The sequence below is a fragment of the Xenopus laevis genome, chromosome 4S (genome assembly GCF_017654675.1).
Source record: "Xenopus laevis strain J_2021 chromosome 4S, Xenopus_laevis_v10.1, whole genome shotgun sequence".
In the NCBI taxonomy this organism is placed as follows: domain Eukaryota; kingdom Metazoa; phylum Chordata; class Amphibia; order Anura; family Pipidae; genus Xenopus; species Xenopus laevis.
Window position 1 is genome coordinate 125644847 of NC_054378.1, and position 23658 is coordinate 125668504.

Here is a 23658-nt window from a genome sequence, read left to right on the forward strand (position 1 = left end):
CCGTAACACCAGCCCGGTGCCCTCTCGCCCTCCCTTCTTTCCATTCTGACAGGGGGTGTCTAAAAAGACCCAGGGGGCAGTGGTGCCTGATTCATCTTGTGTCCTGTCTGCTGAGTGAGCTGCTTAATGGCTATTGATTTTCTGCTTTATGAGAACTCTTCTGGCGGGATCAGGTGGATACACAAGAATATTAAAGAAAGAGAATATATATAAGACACTAAAAATATAAATATCTTTATTTTTCGGTGCTGTAATGATGACAAGCGAATATGGGAAGGGACGGTGGGTTATGAGGACGGATGGCTCTGCAGTATGGCATACCGGTGTCGAGGTCACATTAAATAAGATGGTTGTAATGGAGGGGATTTGTTTACTGTCTCAATTCTCCAAGGAGTCCCTTGGCTACAAAATGTCCTGTATCCCATTAACAGCCGAATCACCTTTTATCAAACGACACTATAAAAGGACAAAATAGCATAAAATTATCCTTGATAGATTAGGGAGATTACCTACACTGGCACAGAATTTGGTATCTCTCTGTACAGACTATGAGCAAACTTAGGGACTGTTCCTGCTGAATTGTGCTTAGTACAGGGAATACCTATGCTGCCATAGTTTTATGGGATCTCTCTGTACAGACTATGAGCAAATTTAGGGACTGTTCCTGCTGAATTGTGCTTAGTACAGAGGAATACCTATGCTGCCATAGTTTTATGGGATGTTTCTGTATAGGCTATGAGCAAATTTAGGGGCTGTTCCTGCTGAATTCTGCTTAGTGCAGAGGAATACCTATGCTGCCATAGTTTTATGGGATCTCTCTGTACAGACTATGAGCAAACTTAGGGGACTGTTCCTGCTGAATTGTGCTTAGTACAGAGGAATACCTATGGTGTCATAGTTTTATGGGATTGCTCTGTACAGACTATGAGTAAACTTAGGGACTGTTCCTGCTGAATTGTGCTTAGTACAGGGAATACCTATGCTGCCATAGTTTTATGGGATCTCTCTGTACAGACTATGAGCAAACTTAGGGGCTGTTCCTGCTGAATTGTGCTTAGTACAGGGAATACCTATGCTGCCATAGTTTTATGGGATGTTTCTGTACAGACTATGAGCAAACTTAGGGGACTGTTCCTGCTGAATTGTGCTTAGTACAGGGGATACCTATGCTGCTACAGTTGGAAATGCTTCTTAAGTGTATGGAATTCTTCCTGCTGCAGTAATTCAAATTTTCTGCATAACACTCTTGGCCGTACCCCCAGTCATGAAGAGACTCATATTTATGAACAACATATAATAAAGACTTGTGTGCACCAAGGCATGCAGCATGGCAGCTCCTACTTGGATGTATCAATGCAAATATGCAAAGGAGGAACACTGTGCATAAAAAAATATTTAGACCATAAATAAGGAACATCATCTCTACCAAAATACGGCACACATTACAACGATCATTCATCAGCCCCAAGATCTCACTGTCTAAATGGCAGGTGGGAGGAAAAAAAGCAGCATTTGCCTCTACATTTAATAGAAGTAACAGAACATAATATGTGAGAAATGGCCAACTGGGGGGACATTCCGTTTGTTTTTGTTTTGATTCAGAATCAAGATGAAACATCAACAGTCAGAACCCTCATCTGGGGGATAATTAGGAAACACGTCAGAACAAGAGATCTCTGGGAAATGATATCTGGCTTGGAAACACACAATCATCAGGATGTGGTGGAACCAAAATGATATAAAATAATCATTTACTTGCAGTATGTGGGTATTGTGTGCCCAGAACATTCCTTCTCTGTATATTTGTATTTATACATATGGGAGGAGGAGGTGCCATATTGATTCCCTTAGACAGTACAGTATGAGGGTATAGCTTATTGTGTGCCCAGAACATTCCTTCTCTGTATATTTGTATTTATACATATGGGAGGAGGTGCCATATTGATTCCCTTAGACAGTACAGTATGAGGGTATAGTTTATTGTGTGCCCAGAACATTCCTTCTCTGTATATTTGTATTTATACATATGGGAGGAGGAGGTGCCATATTGATTCCCTTAGACAGTACAGTATGAGGGTATAGTTTATTGTGTGCCCAGAACATTCCTTCTCTGTATATTTGTATTTATACATAGGGGAGGAGGTGCCATATTGATTCCCTTAGACAGTACAGTATGAGCGTATAGCTTATTGTGTGCCCAGAACATTCCTTCTCTGTATATTTGTATTTATACATATGGGAGGAGGAGGTGCCATATTGATTCCCTTAGACAGTACAGAATAAGGGTATAGCTTATTGTGTGCCCAGAACATTCCTTCTCTGTATATTTGTATTTATACATATGGGAGGAGGGAGGTGCCATATTGATTCCCTTAGACAATACAGTATGAGGGTATAGCTTATTATGTGCCCAGAACATTCCTTCTCTGTATATTTGTATTTATACATATGGGAGGAGGAGGTGCCATATTGATTCCCTTAGACAGTACAGTATGAGGGTATAGCTTATTGTGTGCCCAGAACATTCCTTCTCTGTATATTTGTATTTATACATATGGGAGGAGGAGGTGCCATATTGATTCCCTTAGACAGTACAGTATGAGGGTATAGCTTATTGTGTGCCCAGAACATTCCTTCTCTGTATATTTGTATTTATACATATGGGGGGAGGAGGTGCCATATTGATTCCCTTAGACAGTACAGTATGAGGGTATAGCTTATTGTGTGCCCAGAACATTTCTTCTCTGTATATTTGTATTTATACATATGGGGGGAGGAGGTGCCATATTGATTCCCTTAGACAGTACAGTATGAGGGTATAGCTTATTGTGTGCCCAGAACATTCCTTCTCTGTATATTTGTATTTATACATATGGGAGGAGGAGGTGCCATATTGATTCCCTTAGACAGTACAGTATGAGGGTATAGCTTATTGTGTGCCCAGAACATTCCTTCTCTGTATATTTGTATCAGACAGAACCTGAAAACAAAGTTCATTATACCTTTATAAATGTTAGGGAGACAGGAACATGGTTCTATATTTCTACAGTGACCAATGTGTTGCATTTGATATATAGGAATTAAATACCCTTTTCGGCTCCTTAAAACCCGATCACAAACAAGTATATATTAATTACATCTACAACATTGCCGTCTTCATTTCAAACCACTCAGAAAGGGGTCAGAAATGAAATAAATATTTCAAGTGCGCCTGTTAATTATCAGGTTGCTTCATTACACGGAGTAGAAAGTGTCTAGCGTTGGGCCCCTGCCAGGATTCTATGCAGCCTGTATAGCACAAAGCTTTTAACTACATTTATATGAAGACAAATAACGGTGAATTCATTCACAGTAAACACAAAATAAATACAATTAACAAAAGGGGGAAAAAAAAAAAAAATGGAAGAAGTCGCAGTTTCAGGATCTGTTAACTCCGAAGCAACTACAGAGCGAAGGTCCCCATTAAAGGTGCTGGATGCAAACGAGAAACCATCATCTGATGCAAAGCTCTTGGGACCAAAAGAAAGGCAAAATAAACAACTAAATTTAGAAGCAGAGGACCGAGTACAAGGAGCTCGCCAATTAGTATATGATGCAACTGCTGCTCACGCCGTGAAAATGTCACGTGAATATGGAATAAAAGAGAAACGTAGAGTGAAACATCCAGGCAGGTTTATTGGTTGTGGATAAAATTGACCCTAGTGTGTGTGTGTGCGATTGGGATAGGGACTTTAGATTGTAAGCTCCACTGGGGCAGAGACTGGTGGGAATCAGTTAATTTCTGGCAGGATATGTTGGCGCTATATAAATAAAGGATATTATATAGCTATGGGACCTGTTATCCAGAATGCTCGGGACCTGGGGTTTTCTGGATAACGTATTATTCTGTAATTTCGATCTTCATACCTTAAGTCTACTAGAAAATCATATAAACATTAAATAAACCCAATAGGCTGGTTTTGCTTCCAATAAGGATTAATTATATCTTAGTTGGGATCAAGTACAAGCGACGGTTTTATTATTACATAGAAAAATGAAATACTTTTTTAAAATTTGGATAAAATGGAGTCTATGGGAGACAGCCTTTCCATAATTCGGAGCTTTCTGGATAATGGGTTTCTGGATATCAGATCCCATACCTGCATTAGAAAATCATATAAATATTAAATAAACCCAACTGGCTGGTTTTGCCTCCAATAAGGATTAATTATATCTTAGTTGGGATCCAGTACAAGCGACTGTTTTATTATTACACAGAAAAAGGAAATCAGTTTCCGAAATTTGGATTATTTGAATAAAATTGAGTCTATGGGAGATGGCCTTTCCGGATAACATCCCATACCTGTAAATTTTATATATATATATATATATGTATATATATATATATATATATTATATATATATATAATAATATATTATTTTATTTTTTTTTCTTGAAAAAATGATGCAAAAATAATTTTCTTTCTATAAATCTTTATAGTTTTCAGAAAGAAAACAGTTTGTGCATAAACAATCTAGAAATGTATATATGTTGCACAAAATAATTCTGTAAAAGAAAATAATTAATGATGATATAGAGAGATAGAGAGCGAGAGATAATAGAGAGATAAATAAGAGAGATAATAGAGAGATAGATATTTATATCATTTTTAAAACAAATTCCACATGTAAAAAAAAAAAACCCAGCCCAGTTTTTTATGACATTCGCATTTAGGGGCAGATTTATCAAGGGTGGAAAATACTTCGAAATTCGACCATCAAATAGAATCCTCCGACATTCGAAATCGGACGATTTTATTCATCGATATTATTCCGAACGTACTTCGAATCGTACGATCGTACGATTTTCCTTTGATACCCAAAAACGTCAAGTTAGCGAAGTATTGAAGTCTAAGTTTTTTAATGAGACAGTACTTCGACTATCGAATGGTCAAATATTCGAACGATTTTTACTTCGAATCAAAGTCGAAGTAAATTCGAAGTCGTAGTATCCTATTCGATGGTCGAAGTATCCAAGTATTTGTACTTCGAAAATTCACTCGAATCTTAGTAAATCTGCCCCATAAACTTAGCACGCTTCGTGATAAAATGATTTAGAACAGCATTAATATATCAACATATATTTGAAGAAAATTTTAAATAATTAAAAAAAAAATTTTTGGAAAAAAAAAACCCAGCCTGTTTTTTTTTTTTTAAAACATGAAAAGATTGGGTTTCGGTAGCAGAAATGAAATGATAAAAGGGACCCGACACATTTTAGAATTCCAGTTTGCAGGCGATACATATTTTATCTCTTGGATAACCGTGTCCGTTTCAAGAATGAAGGAAACCGTTGCTGTTTCGGCTCTTTAGATGTCCGGCACAATGAATTCCCCCTGGCGCTGTATCTTTGGATTGGTTTAAACAGGAAAAAAAAAAATGCATTTTCTACTGACAATGTGGGTGATTTAAGGGATCAAAAAAAAAAAGATGGAAAAAAGAGAGAGAGAGAAAATAAAACATTGTTTGTTTGGACAAGTGCACAGTAAAGTGTCTGTATAATTGGCACACCAGGGATTTCACTGGAGAATTGGAGAGGTTTTATGGCTTGAGTTTCCAGCCGGCAAGAAAGCACCACGAGAGCCTTCACTATTGTCTGGTTCAATGGCGTCTAGACAATGAGGACAAGGTATGTTGAAGGTACAGTGAATTCAAACCGATGGCCTGTAGCTTACAGAGAAGGAGGATGTTCCAATTAGTTCAGTTTGAGAAGTACTTTACCAAGATCGTTTATCGATCACACCATCCCTGACCCAACGGATCTTACCATCACATTCATATTAAAAACACATTAGGGTCAATTTCATCAAGAACCAATTAGTCAGCAACTCAGACTCCCGGCAATGCTAAAAGACCACGGCTGCCCCGGTGTTTAGAGGTTTTCAAGAACATGGTCACATCTGGCTTTGTCAATTATATAATGGCCTATCATTAAAACACGATTTCCCATCACGAGGAAGAACCTCAATACCTTCGGAAATGCCTTTAAATCATTATAGCCCTAATTTTAGAGGTTGAACGTGAGGAGGCACATTTATCAAAGGTCGAATTTCGAATTCATGTGAATTTTTTTTTACTTTTTAAAACTCGAATATACTCACAATTCAATTGGGAGGTTATTTAAGAAATAACGTCTAATATTCGTTCATAGCTCCGACCTGAAAATTCGAATCGTATTCGAATCTTATGAAATAGAGTTTTCTCCGGAAAACTCGACAGTCAGGAAGGCTATAAACATCTCCAAATGGCTCAAAGAACCTCTGCCATTGACTTGTACATGAACTCGGCAGGTTTTAGGTGGCGAATATTCGGATTAGGACTGTTTCCATGGTCGAGGTGTGATAAATCTCATATTTGAATTTACATTTGAATAGGGGGGGATTAAGATTCGAATGTGTGAATTTTGACACCATAAAAAATGTGAAAATTGAAAATTACTATTCGATCCATAATAAGTCTGCCCCTAATTATTGCTTATCTTAATGCCTCGTGAACTCTTATTACAGCCCGAGGCGGCAATATTCTCATGTCCTCGCAAAGTAGCAAATGTTCTTTAGGTTTGGACTTCTTGGCGATGGACACTATTGAGCTGCTAAATGAAGTTTCTTGGGGTGTTTTATTGCAGTATTGTAATTATCTAACTTGTGAAGAGCAATAGCTTTATAACTACTCATTCTTCAAGATACCAGGCAAAAACCCGCAATGGGCTGATCTTGGGTTACCATTTTGTTTTTTTTATACTGGATGGAAACAATCTCCTTTGGGTTAGAAGTTTTATATATTGACAGATATGTAAAAGTTGGTGCAGATACTTGGTTGGACTATGGTCCAACGATAAAGTTACTTGGACTGAATTTACCCAACTATATCTGGGATTGGGCTCCCCAAGTCACAGCTTTGAGCAATTGGTTGTTCCACCCCTCGCGTTGCAGCAAGTGCGAGGTCAACAACTTACAGAATAAGTGATTGAAGACTTAGGGGCAGATTTACTAAAGGGCGAATTGACGCCAGCGACTGCTTCACACACTTCACCAGGCTCAAATTCGTTACCACTATGCTAATTCACTAAAATGCGAAGTTAAGTCCTGGGCGCCTGCCAGCGTTTTTTCAACTTTAATGCATTTTCGGCATGACAGGATATGATGTAAGTGAGATTGAGGAAGATCTGGCTTCTTTTTAGCAGTTCATGTGGTCTGAGGTGGAGAAGTCAACTCTGCCCAAAAGAGGTAACGTTCAGTAAAATCCGCACTTTAGTGAATTTGCGGAGCAACGACCATTCACCTGGGCGAAAAGTCACCTGGCGATGAAGTGCGACAGTCTCTTTCACTTGGGAATTGTCGTCTGCGCCTGTTAGTGAATTGCCAACGTCCCTGCGGATGGGATTTTGTGGCGAAAAGCCGCTAGCGTTACCCACTTCGCCCTTTAGCAAATCTGTCCCTTGGTCTAAGAAGAATTAGACCCCTTGGAATTAGGGACGCAACGAATCCAATATTTTGGATTCGGCTGAACCCCTGAATCCTTCGCAAAAGATTAGTCCGAATACCGAATCCGAATTTGTATATGCAAATTAGGGGTGAAAAATTTACTTCCTTGTTTTGTGACAAAAAGCCATGAGTTTTCCCTCCCCGCCCCTAATTTGCATATGCAAATTAGGGTTCGGATTTGGTTCGGCCAGGCAGAAGGATTCAACCAAATCCTGCTGAAAAAGGCTGAATCCTGGCCGAATCCCGAACCAAATCCTGGATTCGGCGCATCCCTACTTGGAATCTGGCTATATAGTGAAATCAGGGCATTTTGTCTATCCAATTCTACAATAAAACACAAATACTGTATAAAGAAGCCCGAATGAAGAGCCACCTTTAAATTGGTCACTGTAATGCTTGGAAGGTGCCAGTTCATTCTACAGCACAGCCATGGGAATAACTATCTATCTATCAACCCCCAAGTAAGTACAATTCTATACAGCTGACTGGAAACGTATGTGATCCCATATGGCTGACCTGCCTCAATATGTGACACGGACCCTTCTCAGTATTTCTCAGTAAGGAGAGGTTTGCCTTACGTTGGACCAAGTTTCAGAAACCCGTGAAAACTATTTGCATCTCTAGTCCAATCACTTACTCTTCTAGTGACCTGACATACATTTGTTTTTGGCCAAGATAGATCAGGCTAATCCAACTACTCTACAATTAGGTCAATGATCAGATCACGTGAGCCAATGGAGACCCATCTTGCACTCACCATGTCTATAGCATGAAGTGGTACGTGCCTGATGTGCTTTGAGATATAGATACTGACGAGGAAGGACATTATTTTAGGATGTGCGAGTGGATCAAGAGTGGCCAAGGGTACAGCTAATGTGCCTTTAGAGCAGGCGTCTCCAACCTTTTTAAGCCACATTAAAATGCAAAAAGATTTGGGGAGCAACACAATATTAACAAAGTCCCCAGTGATACCATATACGAGATGTAATTGGGTATTTATAGCCCCTATATGGACTGGCAGCCAATAGAATGCTCTATTTGGCAGTATACCTGTTTTTCTATGCAACCAAAAGTTGTCTCCAAGCCCCAATTTCAAAAATAATCACCTGCTTTTAGGTCACCAAGGGTGACATCCAATGGGTTGGCGAACAACTGGTTAGGGACCACTACTGTAGAGTGTGTATGATACGTACAGTCATTTCTCCTCCCTGTTTTACTTCATGTGTTTGTTGGGTTACAGTTGGGTCAATCCCCACTTGCTCTGCAGAAGCCTATAGAGAAGGAATTTCCCTTATAGTATCTGCCGACCAATAGATAATGAAGTAGATCATTGGTACAAACAAGTTAGAAGAACCCCTTAAATCAAGAAGACTGTCTTAGCAGCCTTAAAGAAGAACTAAACCCTAAAAATGAAATTGGCTAAAAATGCCCTATTTTATATAATGAACTTATTGCACGAGGCTAAAGTTTGAGCTTGTCAATAGCAGCAATGATCCAGGACTTCAAACTTGTCACAGGGGGTCACCATCTTGGAAAGTGTCTGTGACACTCACATGCTCAGTGGGCTCTGATTGGCTGTTGAGAAGCTAAGCTTAGGGCTCGTCACTAATTATCCAGCAGAAAATGAGCTTCCCTGGCTGTAATATAAGCTGATGCTACAGGTTTGCTGATTATTCAATTCTGATGCTAATTGCACTGGTTTCTGTGCTGCCATGTAGTAATTATGTGTATTAATTACTAATCAACCTTATATTGTGACATTTCTATTCTATGTGTACTGTATATTGTGAGTGGGTCCCTAAGCTCAGTAAGTGACAGCAGCACAGAGCAAGTGCAGTGAATCAGCAGAAAAGAAGATGGGGAGCTACTGGGGCATCTTTGGAGACACAGATCTTTACTGCTAAAGGGCTGTAGACTGTGGTTCATGGAGGTGCCAATAAGGGCTGTTTTGGCCAAAAATAAGTGCCTGCTTTGAGGCCACTTGGAGCAACATTCAAGGGGTTGGTAAACATGTTGCTTGTGAGTCACTAGTTGGGGGGGATCACTTGTGCTTGTCGTTACAAAGGGACCCTTGCAACCCAGATCATAGAACCCACACCTGAATATAAACAACAGAGACAAAGCATAGGTGCCAAGAAATATTTAAATAACAACAATATCCGAACAAGTCAATCCAGATTAATAATCAAGTTCGCTTTTTGTGCATTCAGCTAATACGCTGTCATAAAACCATCCAGACTCGCTCGCCTCGCTAATAAGTCCTCTGTAATTTACAAACCTCCCCCAAGGCCAGCGCCGCACAAAAAAACATTATTTCTGCCTTGATTTGCTGATCAATTTCACTTATGACATATTTAAAAGGTTTTTGTCTCCGATTCTGTCTAATATTTACCAGAGCTCCGCAGGGACACAATTAATACTCACGACGGATGGAAAACAAATGTTTTTTTTTTTGTATATCCCTTTAGAACACGAGCAACGATTTATAAAACCCGAGGATGCAGCCGAGGAATCGGGCGAGAAAATTAGAATTTTAATGTAATTTACCTACAGAAATATAGGAACAAACAAAGATTAAAAAAAAACATCAATAAGCCTTGCAGGTTGCAAGCGAAGGCGGCGTGGTGTAGAACGCATACATAAATCATACGTACCCGGCAGATCCTAATCAAAGCTTTAATATACAACCAGGATTCAAGCTTAAACTCTTCTTCTTATTTAAAGCAATACTTACACTTATACAGCAGTGCTGGCCACTCATTTCCAAACAATGGCCCAGTTATCTCATGTGAAATAAATACCTCATCCAGATAATATCATACAACGATCCTATGGAATCCATGGCAAGGCAGAATGAGCCCCCCTGAACTAGAATGCTTTCAATTGGACAGCCTTGTATACAGGAATTGCACCTTTGCCCCTTTAAAACTCCATTACTATACTGTGAGGGGTAGTCGAGAGCCCACATGGGTATTTACAGGTCTCCCCTTGCCCAAGTGCCCTCTGGCTCCCACTATAGTTATACAACTGCCGGCACTGCCTAACAATTTCCACATTTGCAGTGTAGGGGCTTTCCTATTCAACGCAATGGGATCAATGGATAAATATACCTTGCGCCTAACAGTAAACTGAGCAATGAATGGATATAATAAAGAATATCACACCCATACAGTGTTAACAAAGAAGGGTGAGTTTAATAAACAGGCACTCTATCCATGGAGCGAATATTATCAATACTGTCAAGTGTTGACAGCCACCGAGACCCTCTCCATTGCAATTGGTCATGATATTACACGTTACTATGCCCCTCCACACTCCATCTCCAAGTAGCAAGACTTTTGCATATAAGATTAAGTCACCATCAGTATCCCCATCAGTGGTCATTCATAAAGGTGGAAGGAAAGACATTTTTAGGTCACCCATTTTTATTGAAGACCACCCTCCCATAGGTGGGACATTAGATCCTTACTCTTCTGGCAAAAAAGGGATACAATTATTTTTTTAAATTTTATTTTTTTTTTAAAGATTTTCCATCCATACGCATGTTCTCGACCATGATAGCAGGTCTGGTAACCTTGACCCACCCAGCTGTCAACCAAGTCATGTTTGCAAAGCCCCATCACCCATAAGAGACTGAACCCGTCCTGTAAAGACTACAGGTAACATGGTTGCAATCTTGCCTGTAGGTTCTAGGAGTTGGACTTTAACAACAACAGATGAAAGTGTTGCTGTTGCCATATCTCCCCACTATAAACCAACTAACCTCCCACTCTCCCAACTTGCAGCTGCTCTTCTGCTAGACCCCATTGTATCCGAGGGACTGGAGAGTCTCCCTCTATTGGGGTCATATAATGACAGTTGGGCAAAGGCACCTCACATTACTCATTCAGTCCAATGAACAAACATTTCTTTGCAAAACATTTTTTTTTTTTTAAAATACTCAAGACCTTTCAAAACATGAATGAGTTTTCCAGCCTCAGGAACTCCTTCCCAACGACTAATGGGAAAATACCATTTCTAATACTATCTCTGTACTGAAAAAACACTAATCATAAGCCGCTGCATGCTAAAGGTTCCCCGCTTGCAAGACCTCGCAATCCATAATAATCTGCCTCATTACAGGTTCCTGTAACAAGGGCCAAGAATTTGCCGTCAGCTGCTCAGTGAATATTTTGAACATAAAAAAAATAAATAAAGAATGAGTGATCTCAGCTAAGAATAATGTCTTGTAGAAAAGATCCCATTAAATATAGAGTAAGTCAGGAGCCTGTTATTATGCCAGTATATAATTTATAAGACATGTTCATTGTCCAAAACTGAAGCTGGGAGAAAATACAAACTATATGAATAATAGAAGATATGTAGACCTTGCAATGGAATTGTTACTCAGCCAAAAGGCAGGCGTTGCCTAGAATGCAAGTCAAGCGACAGTTTGATCATATCAATGCAAACGGCACAACACAACCTGAACAGTAAGTGCAATCAGGTTCTAAAGAGCTTGAAGGTTCCAAGCAACCTGCACAACTTTCTGTGGCCACATAGGCAACTGGTTGGCTCTACATTGCTCCTAATCATTGTTTTAGGAAACTCTGCAGGCTCAGAAGTTCTCAACACTCACATTAAAAATGTTTTATACAAGTGTTCCTTAAATGAAAATCTTGTGGTCTTGAGTGACAGCAAGACCGGTTCTTCAGAATTGGTCATGGAAAGTAATAACACCACCATTCTTCAGATTCAGGTTCTTTAGATTCTGACGTTATCTTCTGTTGGCTTTAGCACCTAAGGTTCCATAGATATCACAACTCTTCAGTCTCACTTCAAGAAGACAACTTTGTTTAACATTAGCATTTAACTAGGCGGTATGGAACAACAGCCATTTTAAGCAGAGTTTTCAATAAATAATGGAAATAGCTAATTATTGTGTTTGACCATTATTTAACAAATAGCAAGTTAGTGTATTCAAAGTGTCGACCTCACAGACTTAGAAGCCCCAATTGTTCTAGATGGACAGTAGAATGCCTTTTTGACCTGAAGAAGTAGGGTTACAGTTAGACATTTAAAATAAAAAGATGTAGAGAATAAAAGGGAGAAGGAGACGTTATCACCATTTTAGGAAACTCTGCAGTCTTGGAGGTTCTCAACACTCACATTAAACAATGTTTTTATTCAGTTGTTCCTTAAATTTAACACCTTGTGGTCTTAAGTGAGAACAGGACCGGTTCTTCAGAATTGGTCATGGAAAGTAATAACATCACCATTCTTCAGATTCAGGTTCTTTAGATTCTGACTTTATCTTCTGTTGGCTTTAGAACCTAAGGTCCCATAGGGATCACAACTCTGACTTCAAGAGGACAACTTTGTTTAACATTAGCATTTAACTAGGCGGTACGGAACACCAGCTATTTTAAGAAGAGTTTTCAATAAAAAAATGGGAACAGCTAATTATTGTGGTCGACAGTAACGTAACTAGTTGTAGTTACGTCACTGGTGGTTGAGCATTATTTAACACATGGGGGAGGTAGCAAGTGAATGTATTCCAAGCGTGGACCTCACAACCTTAGAAGCCTCAATCATTCTAGATGGACAGTATAATGCATTTTTGACCTGAAGAAGTAGGGCTACAGTTAGACATTTACAATAAAAAGTTGTAGAGAATAAAAGGGAAAGGGAGACATATTCAGAGAATTATTTTGCACAGTTGAAACCTTCCATTAGTATCGTAGTATAAATCCTGACCAGGAGAGTATATCGGGCAAAAAGAAGTCAATACCAAGTGTAAATACTATCTAGACAAATCATTCAAAGCCCACGTCGGTTCCTCTTGTAATTCTGTCATATTAAACCTACATCAAAGCTGGTTTTCCTCAAGAACTCTCAGAGAGAACCTCCTAAATGTAATTATTGTAAAATATCAGAGGCAGAGAGAAGGGCATCACTCTGTGGACAAGAACGGAGAACAAAATCAATAGAAAGATAAATGTTTCTTCTCCAGAGGATTCACCCCTATTTCAATGTAAAGAATGATGTGGAATCACACACACACAAACACACACACTGCATGTCAAAGGGAGAAAATGTTTGACTTTGAAAGAGTCTTAACGCAGAAGTTCCAGTGTCTACAGTCAATTACGAGAGCAATTCCCCAATACACGGTGGTGGTTTCCCTTCTACCATCAATAGCATGATGTTCTCAAGAGTGAAAAGATAGAGTTTCAATTGACTTACTCCATTAAACTCAAGATTTTTCTCCTTGTCAACCTTTGGCCCTTGAGTCATCACAGTCCCAACATCTTGAGTTTCATGGAGGAAGTCAATTGAAGCCCTCTCTATTAAGACTTCTTGTCCAATTTAGCATATAGCTAAAGCCGGCGCCAAATGCATTCTTGGCACCATGTTGGCCAAGTCCATAGATCTTCACTTTTTTGGAGGACACAACATTTGTAGCATATTTATTTGCAGTCAAAAAAACAAAAATAGTGTTCTCCATCAAATATCTACATTGGGCAAGAAGTCATAATAGAGAGGGCTTCAATTGACTTGCTCCATGACACTCAAGATGTTGGGACTGCAATGACTCAAGGGCCAAAGGATGGCAAAGACAAACATTTAGAGGCACATGCTTTTGTTGCATTTGTGTTCCAGAGTCACCCACGAATATGTAAGAGGGTTAATCAATAAGATGATGTGGAAAGGGAGCGCTAATGGAAACACAACACAAATTTACAACATCCTATGATCTGGGCAGCCGTCTCATAGCTAAAGCCAGTGCCAAATGCATTCCAGGCACCACGTTGGCCAGTTCCATAGATCTTCACTATTTTGAAGGACACAACAGTTGTAGAACATTTATCTGCAGTACTATAGCGTTTTCCTGGTTGAAAAACAAAAATTGTCAAAAAACAAAAATTGTGTGCTCTGTCAAATATCTATATTGGGCAGGGAGTCTTAACAGTCGTAGCCGACACAAACTAATGAAATTTAATGATGTTCCTCCATAAACCTCTAGACTAGAAACGAACAAATCTGCCTTCAGCTACAGTTGCCAATAAATATAAGGCTGGCTAAGCATGCTGGGAGTTGTAGGCACAGGTGAGTAAAGGGCTGCAAAATATAGAATATAAAAATCTCATGGGCTGAAGCAGAAATGAGATGTATGAGTGAAAAACAAAAATCCTACAAATGAACTGTAAGACGAGTTTCAATACACAGAATAAAAGAGTATTTAGTGCATTTCACAATAACATACATTGGATATTTTACATACAGTGAAAATATTGGTACTGGGTGAATATATAAAATTAAAAAAAAAAAAAGCATTTTGACGCTTGTTATAAAACATAGCTCAGCAGCGCCCCTGCAGGAGTTCTCAGTCACTGCAGCTAATGGCAAGCCATGATACAAGTCTTCAAATCTGACCTCTCTTTCTGGGTGTCTCTCTCCCAATCCCTGTGTGTGTGTGTGTGTGAGTGAGTGAGTGTGTATGTGAGTGTGTGAGTGCAACATAGGAAAGGAATCACAAAAGCTAAAAAAAAAAAAAAATGACATGTAAAGTCGCCAGGCGGCTGCAGGGAGAGGCAGCGAAGGGTCATATTGCTTGAGAATAAAGAGGAGGAGGAGGAGAAGGAGAAGGGGGTGAAGGTAAATTCTCTGTATGTACCTCTATATACACACACACATTTTCTAGGCACTGGAGAGACTGAGCACAGCTGTCACAACAGTCACTGGCTGCAGAGAGACAGACAAGAGAGAGACAGACGAGAGGGACAGATGAGAGAGAGAGAGACGAGAGAGAGAGACGAGAGACAGACGAGAGAGAGAGAGACGAGAGACAGACGAGAGAGAGACAGACGAGAGAGAGAGACAGACAAGAGAGAGAGACAGACGAGAGAGAGAGATAGACAGGAGAGAGAGATAGACAGGAGAGAGAGACAGAGAGGAGAGAGAGACAGACGAGAGAGAGACAAGAGAGACAGACGAGAGAGACAGACAGACGAGAGAGACAGACAGACAAGAAACAGACAAGAGAGAGAGACAGACAGACGAGAGAAAGAGACAGACAGACGAGAGAAAGCCATTAAAAGGCTTTTCAATCACCGGAGATATGATTCCCCCCCCCCAACCGTTGTCTCAATGTCGAGAGGCAATTAAAGACAATCATTGATCATCTCAATAAAATAAAGGGCATAATGTGAGGACAAGATGTTGGCGAGTGTTAAGCGCCATGAACCCCTCGTCTGCTGGAAAGACAAGAGAACACTCTCCCCTGTGGGACAGTCTCTCGCTGCAGCTGTAGTTGCTTCTGCCCCAGATACCACATTATTTCCATGGCCATCACATAAGGAAACTTTATGTACTAAAAGGTTGGAGGGGGGTCGTCTGATTCCATATACTCTCCTTGTTTCCCCCACCACCAAACTGACTTGTCATATTTGCAGAATAGACCCCCCCAAACAGCTTCTGACCTCTGTTCAGTACAACAATAGTGTTCTTGTCAGTTACTTGCCAGGCTAATTAACCCCTCGAGGCTCACACAGCTCTCTCTCCACAGCAGTCATTTGTATTAAGGATATTCAAGCGACATTAGTACAGGAGAAGAATGAATATCCCCCACCACCACTTGATTTATTTAATGCTACTGTCCCTTTAAGATGCCCTTCATAATGAAATGAGAGAGAACTCACACAGTTAACTCTATAGATTCTCACTGGGAAGCAATGCAGCAAAAAGCCACAGAGAGGATTCAGATTGCCCCAAGTGAGAGGGGTGCGGGGGGGAGCCAAAAACCAAGGGGATGGGATTAATATTCCCATGATGGGAGAAATGGCAGTGGCGGGTTCAGTAACAATTGCCGGGGGTCCAGGGAAATAAAAGGGATAGAATGTTGCAGAGTGACGGATACAATGTTGCACATTCCCCATTTAGTCTCATTCCAGGGCACGGAATTGCCTGTTCTGTTTGGGAAAAACGGGGGAATATTTTGAGTGGCACCTCCTGAGCTGACAGAGGGCACAGTGACTATGAGACCAGTGGCTATGAGACCAGTGGCTACGAGACCAGTGGCTACGAGACCAGTGGCTACGAGACCAGTGGCTATTAGACCAGTGACTACGAGACCAGTGACTACGAGACCAGTGACTACGAGACCAGTGACTATGAGACCAGTGGCTACGAGACCAGTGGCTACGAGACCAGTGGCTACGAGACCAGTGGCTACGAGACCAGCGACTATGAGACCAGCGACTACGAGACCAGTGACTATGAGACCAGTGACTATGAGACCAGTGACTACTAGACCAGTGGCTATTAGACCAGTGACTATGAGACCAGCGACTATGAGACAAGTGACTATGAGACCAGTGGCTATTAGACCAGTGACTATGAGAACAGCGACTATGAGACAAGTGACTATGAGACCAGTGGCTATTAGACCAGTGACTACGAGACCAGCGACTATGAGACCAGTGGCTATTAGACCAGTGACTATAAGACCAGTAACTATGAGACCAGTGACTATGAGACCAGTGAGACCAGTGGCTATTAGACCAGTGACTATGAGACCACCGACTATGAGACTAGCGACTATGTGACCAGTGGCTATGTGACCAGTGGCTACGAGACCAGTGAGACAAGTGGATATTAGACCAGTGACTACGAGACCAGCGGCCCAGACTGGGGCAATGAAGTGTCAGTATCAGACAAGGAGCAATAGATGGAGGGAGCCTGGGATTTGGGGGTCACAGTGGGGGAGACAGAATTAAGGAAGAAGAGGGGGGACAGTCAATATTCAGCCCTCCAGTTGTTGCTGAACTGCACCCCGGGCATTAGATGTACAAAAGGAGTTGGTATTGGGGCTAGTGCCGGGGCTAGTGCCAGGGCTTGGGGGGCAAGGGAATGACAGGGGGTAAAAAAGGAAATTAGAGGGGGCAGAGGGATCGGCACATTGGGGATTTAAGTCTCATTATTAATCGTGGGACAGGGAGGGATTGGAATTGTAACATACAGACTGGCGACCCCGCTGTCCTTCCCCGACCCCCGGTACTTACCCGGGTAACAGAGAAGACAGGGCAGCAATAAGATCCAGTGACTGGGCTGCACGAGTCTCCGCATGGCAACAAGCACATGGGGCCACAGCCGGGGCAACTTCTTGTCTGTATCAGCGGCTCCGGGGCGGCGACCCCCGCAGTGTCCTGAGCAGAGTCGGGGTGGGAAGTTGCCGGGGGGCAGGAGATCTCCACATCCAGGGGCCGGGGATCCAATATCCAGAGAGAGAGAGAGTCGGGGGTCTCTAATCCAGGAGGCGGCGGGGGGTGTCGGGCTGGTGCCAGTGGCTCTGGGAAGTCTCCATGTCTCACACAGGAACTGACATGTCAGCTCTGCTGCCTCACACTCACTATAAAGCCGAGACACAGGGAGAGATGGAGAGGGAGGGGGAGCGCGGCCGCGCGCAATGGGACTGGGCGGATACAACAGGCGCGCCCCCATTCTCTTAAAGGAGCCGCTCTCAAATCCCAAAGCGTCTCTGTCTTCTCACCGGCGATATCGTGAGGTCGACTGTCACATTTAAACCATCTGTCGCTGCGGCCTTCTATGGGACTGAGTGTGAGTGAGTCCGAGTGAGTGTGAGTGAGTGAGAGTGAGTGTGAGTGACTGAGAGTGTGAGTGAGTGTCAGTGAGTGAGAGTGAGTGAGTGAGAGTGTGAGTGAGTGTGAGTGAGTGTGAGTGAGTGAGAGTGAGTGAGTGAGTGAGTGTGAGTGAGTGAGTGAGAGTGAGTGAGTGTGAGTGAGTGTGAGTGAGAGTGAGTGAGTGTGAGTGAGTGAGAGATAGTAAATGTGAGTGAGTGTGAGTGAGTGCAAATGTAAGTGAGTGAGAGTGTGAGTGAGTGAGTGAGAGTGCAAGGGCCACACACTCACATTACACTCTTTCTCTCTCTCATACACACTGATCCTTACACACTCACATTTTCCACTGGACACTCATATTCCCTCTTATTATTATTATTATTATTATTATTAACATGTATTTATATAGCGCCAACATATTGCGTAGCACTGTAAAGTAAATGTGATTATACAACTAAATCACATGAATTATATACATAGAACATATGGAGTTACATACATCACAATCAATACCGGTACAAAAGGTGAGGAAGGCCCTGTGCAAAGGAGCTTACACTCTAAAGGGAAGGGAGTAATACACAAGGTGTGGGAGTGGGCAAGATCAGAATTAAGTGAGTGAGAGTTGTAGTACTGTATGTGGTGTTGCGTTTGGTAGTTAAGCAGAGTGAGGGTAGGCTTCTCGAAAAAGGTGCGTTTTCAGAGATTTCTTGAAAGCAGAAAGGTTGGAAGAAAGTCACACAGACCGTGGGAGAGAGTTCCAGAGGAGGGGTGCAGCCCTTGCAAAGTCTTGAATGGAGCATGTGAGGAGGTAATGAGAGAAGATTTGAGTAGCAGGTCAGTAGAGGAGCGTAGTAAGCGGTTGGGTGAGTATATAGAGATGAGTTCAGAGATGTAGGGTGGGGCAGAGTTATTAAGTGCTTTGAATGTCAGTGTCATTAATTTGAATTTGATTCTGAAAGGTAACAGAAGCCAGTGCAGGGATTGACAGAGTGGTGAGGCAGAGGAGGAGCGGTTGCTGAGGTGTATGAGCCTCGCAGCAGTGTTCATTATGGACTGGAGAGGTGACTGGAGGGGGAGGCCAATTAAAAGAGAGTTACAGTAGTCTAGATGTGATATGATGAGATAGTGAATAAGAATTTTGGCAGCATCTTGGGTGATAAATGATGGTATTTGATGTAAAAATGGGCCCTTCCCGAGGGCCACCCCTTAAAACCGTGCCGCCCTCAGGGGCCTATATACAAATACTGACGGGAGGAAGAGGATGACTCAGTTGCATGTACCCCATGCTGGGGCAGTTTTCTGCTAACAGGAGCACTGGGGTATCAGGTAAGTCATTTCAATCCTTGTGGGGGGAGACCTAACATTTGACAGCCAATCAGTTGGAGCTTTACTTCTACTTTAATATTTGTACATTATCACACACACATTATTTCATATTCACACACAGGCTCACTCATAATCACACTTACACTCATATATCCACAGTCACACATATTTGCACACACACATTCACTCTTATAACATAAGCACCTGCTTGCACACACGTTATATCACACACATTATATCACACTTGTACAGTGATTTCATCAAATCCACTTTTGCACTGACACACCCAATCATAACCTACATAACCCTCCAGCAGGCTCTTATTCTTGCACAACCACATTCACTCTGAACACACTCTTCTTCACAGATTCACCCTCACAGCCTGGCATACTTACACCGACATTCACTACTATAATGTCACACTTACACACTTACCCATTATGACAATCAGTAACATGTACACTCAGTGTGATTACACGTGGCCCCAGTCATAAATGCACCACCTTCACTTCTATAGTAACAGTCTCTTGCACACACACACACACACACTGATAATTACACACACACACAGTATTAACTATCGTTATTACATTCTTAAGGTGGCCATACACGGGCCGATAAAAGCTGCCGACAGACTGTGTCGGCAGCTTATTGGCCCGTGTATGGGGGCCCCCGACGGGCTTCCCCGATCGAGATCTGGCCGAAAGTCGGCCAGATCTCGATCGGATGGGACAGAAAATCCCGTCGGATCGCGGCCGCATCTGTTCGTTGATGCGGTCCCGCGATCCTACTGCCCGTTTGCCGAATGCTAGGATCCGATCGTTGGGCCCTAGGGCCCACGATCGGATCTGCCCGATATTGCCCACCTCAAGGTGGGCATATCGGAGGGAGATCCGCTCGTTTGGCGACATCGCCAAACGAGCGGATCTATCCATGTATGGCCACCTTTACTCACACATCAGTCATATATGTATTTGCTCACACATTCCCAGTGTAAATGTACATCGTTTTATCTGGGCCCCAATTGTAAATCAAGGGGTGCAACCTTATCCAGCGCAATGAAAATGGATAAATAAATCAGTAGTTAACACTTATTATATAGTGAGTAGTTGCTATATTGTCTGTGCAAGAGTCTTTGTTACATAAATCCCTAACCTCTATTACTCTCCCACTAACACACACTCTGCCACACCCTGTATCACACACGAACATATAGAACACACAGCTGCATCCACGCTCTCACTTACACATGTTACTTACATTTACACACACTGTCTCACACACATACACACATCACTTACATTTACACACTGTCTCACACACATACACACGTCACTTACATTTACACACTGTCTCACACACATGCACATTGATTAACACACAGCCTTGGATTTTCACTTGTAGAAACTCATCCATTTATAGTGTATATATATATATATATATATAGTGTTGCTGTTGGAAATGTAAAGAAGAGACTCCTGCAAGGTCATAAAGCAGAGGATGAACCATCTGTTGATTCAATAAATGTTTCACACATCCTACATTGTTTGTGCTTGTGGCCCCTGTGGCCCCAGACTATTTTTTACATTCTATCACTTTCACTCCCTCCCTTCTTACTCAGTGTTAGTTTCTTGTTCTTCCTCCCCCTTACTGACACCCCTGCACCCATCTTTTCTTGCACCTCCCACTCTATTATAATAATATTATTATATAAATATGTTCCCATTCTCTTCTCTTTGTATCATCACTATCATCCCCATCACTCCTCTGCTCCTCTGCATTGTCCCATCATATCATTATCTAATCTTGCTCTGTGTTCCCTTCTCTTGGTACCAGTAGGTGATGAAAAATAAAGGTTTAAGAGGCCCGTCTAATAAATAATTATAATCTCTACTATTAGGAGCTGATTCCTTCCCAAACACAAATTGTCCTTCCCTGTTAATATGTCTCTTGTCTTCTCCTGTCCCATCTCTCTTGGACTCAACCTACTGTTTTCTATAACTTTTCCTGCCTTGTTATGTACCTTCCCCACACCCTGCCCCTCACTCTTCCCTTGGTCACTGTCTTTCTCTCTTCTCTCTCTTATTGTCACCCCTCTCCTTTACTTACATTGCCCCCATCAATCCCTGCGCTATGGTAACTACCCCCGTCTACTTACTTTCCATGCCCTTCTCCTTAGGGTTTGCACCCCTTATTGTCATCACCCTTCTCCCTTATCTCTGTTACATTTCTTCCTCCCTCCACTATATACCCCTCACTAGCACCTCTAGCCTCTAGTGATGGCCGAATAAATTCGCCTGGCACAATTTTGCGGCGAATTTCCGCATTTCGGCGCCGGCGAATAAATTCGGCAATCTCCCGCGAAAATCCGCCGGTGAAAATTCGCCAGTGTCAATTTCTGATTTTCGTGATTTTTTTCGTGAAAATGTTGGAATTTCAGGATTTTTTTTGTGAAAACGTTTGAGTTTCACCATTTTTTTTGAAAACATTCGAATTTCACAATTTCTTCGTGAAAACGTTCGAATGTCACGATTTTTTCGTCAACTTTCCGATTTCTTGAGTTTTCCACTAAATTTTTTGGGAGAAATCCGCCCATCACTACTAACCTCCTCTAATTTCCCTTCTTCCCATGATTCCTTGCCTTCTTCTTCCCCCCACCATTCCTTGGCACATCTCTCACTTCTCTATCTTTATCTCTCTGTCTCTTTCCTCCTTCTTTCACCATTTCCCTCTCTCCAGATTTCCTTTTCCCCTTTCTCCCTATTCCATTTATTTCACTTTTCCCATCCCTCCTTCCTCTTCCTCATCTATTCTCCCTCCCGTTAGTCTCTCCATCTCTCCCCCCTCCTAATTTTCTCCTTCGCTCTTTGAATTTCAAGACATCAGATTTTTTTTCCATCCATTCTTCATTCCATTCAGCGGCTTTAACACAATGTCCATCTGACTGGAGTGAAACTGACCCTCTATTGGCCGAGAGAGACAAAAATGAAAAAGAAATGGTCACATTTGCAGTTGGGATCAGCGTGAGACCCAGACGAAAGGCTTCTCCCCGTCTCTGATCATTACAGGCAGCGGCGGTGGCGTTTTTCTGCTCTCACGGTGGAGCCGTCGCACTAAACTGAACAAGACGCAGGATTACACAGAGCAAATGATTTAATTTGTGCTGCTCACCAATATCTCTCCTTGGGTAGGTCCTTAAATAATAAAACAATCGGGGAAAAGGCTTCTGCTGGAATTGGGAGCTCGGCTTATCTGTAATGACTTTCCCTTTTTCTCCAGCCCGGGAGATGGAATATTTCTTTAGTAAGAAAAGGCTCAGCTCTGGGGCAGCCCATGTGGCTGTTAAACCATTAAGGGCAGTGGCACATTGGGGGGGATTTATCCGCCGTGTTTCTACCTACAGATCACAAGAAGAGGTGGTTTGTTGTTAAAATGAGGTGACGTGTACCCCTGCTGATGTTTTCACATGATTCTGGGGTATAAAGAGCCGCTGGGTTTCTAGAAATCACCCCATTCTCTTGCCCCAAATGGGACAGCTGTTTTACATCAAGACCAGAGAATAAAAGAAAATGGGGGAGGGGGGGCTTCCTAAAACCAATTGTATCACTAAATATAAAATGGCATTTCCTCATATCAGAGCTTTCCGGTTAATGGGTTTCCAGAAAATCGATCCCATAGCAGTACTAAAAAGCAATCTAAGACAATACGTTAATCCCTTTATATCAGCCGTACCCCCCCTTGCTGCCCATTCCCTGGGTTCAACGTGTCACTGAATGAAGAGCTTTATTGCTTTCTGCAGTGTATAACTGGAAGCTATCAGATCTGTTATCCGGAATGTTTAGCCGGCCAGCGTTTTCCAGATAAAGGGTGTTGTTGTAATTTGGAGCACCATAACTTAAAGGGGTTGGCTTGTCACCAACATGGATTTGTGCAGCTTTTGTTACAGAATTATTATTATAAAGGGAAATACAAATAAGATGATTGTAAAGGGCCATCCTGTATTTTGGGAGCTTTCTGGATAAAGGGTTTCCAGATAATGGTTCTGATTTACCCAGTTCAGCTCCCATTAGAAACTCTATGTTAAAATGGTGCCTGTGAGCAGCTCAGTTAATGATGAGAGCTGAGAATCCTGCCGGCACCGAGCAGGGAAATATCACTCGTGCCTCTTCTTGCTGCTGATCTGAGCGCCT

The 23658-nt window shown here is 41.9% G+C and overlaps 1 protein-coding gene across 2 annotated transcripts in view; it reads right to left on the reverse strand.

Annotated features, from left to right (window-relative positions):
- Window positions 1–17982, reverse strand: part of ptprg.S (protein tyrosine phosphatase, receptor type G S homeolog) — a 350843-nt gene extending 332861 nt beyond the window's left edge. For both annotated transcript variants that reach the window (XM_041561822.1, XM_041561823.1), the window contains exon 1: window positions 17567–17982. In XM_041561822.1, coding sequence (XP_041417756.1) covers window positions 17567–17630 — 64 coding nt within the window. In that variant the 5' untranslated portion in view covers window positions 17631–17982. The remainder of the gene's footprint in view (window positions 1–17566) is intronic.
- Between the last annotated feature and the right edge of the window lie 5676 nt (window positions 17983–23658).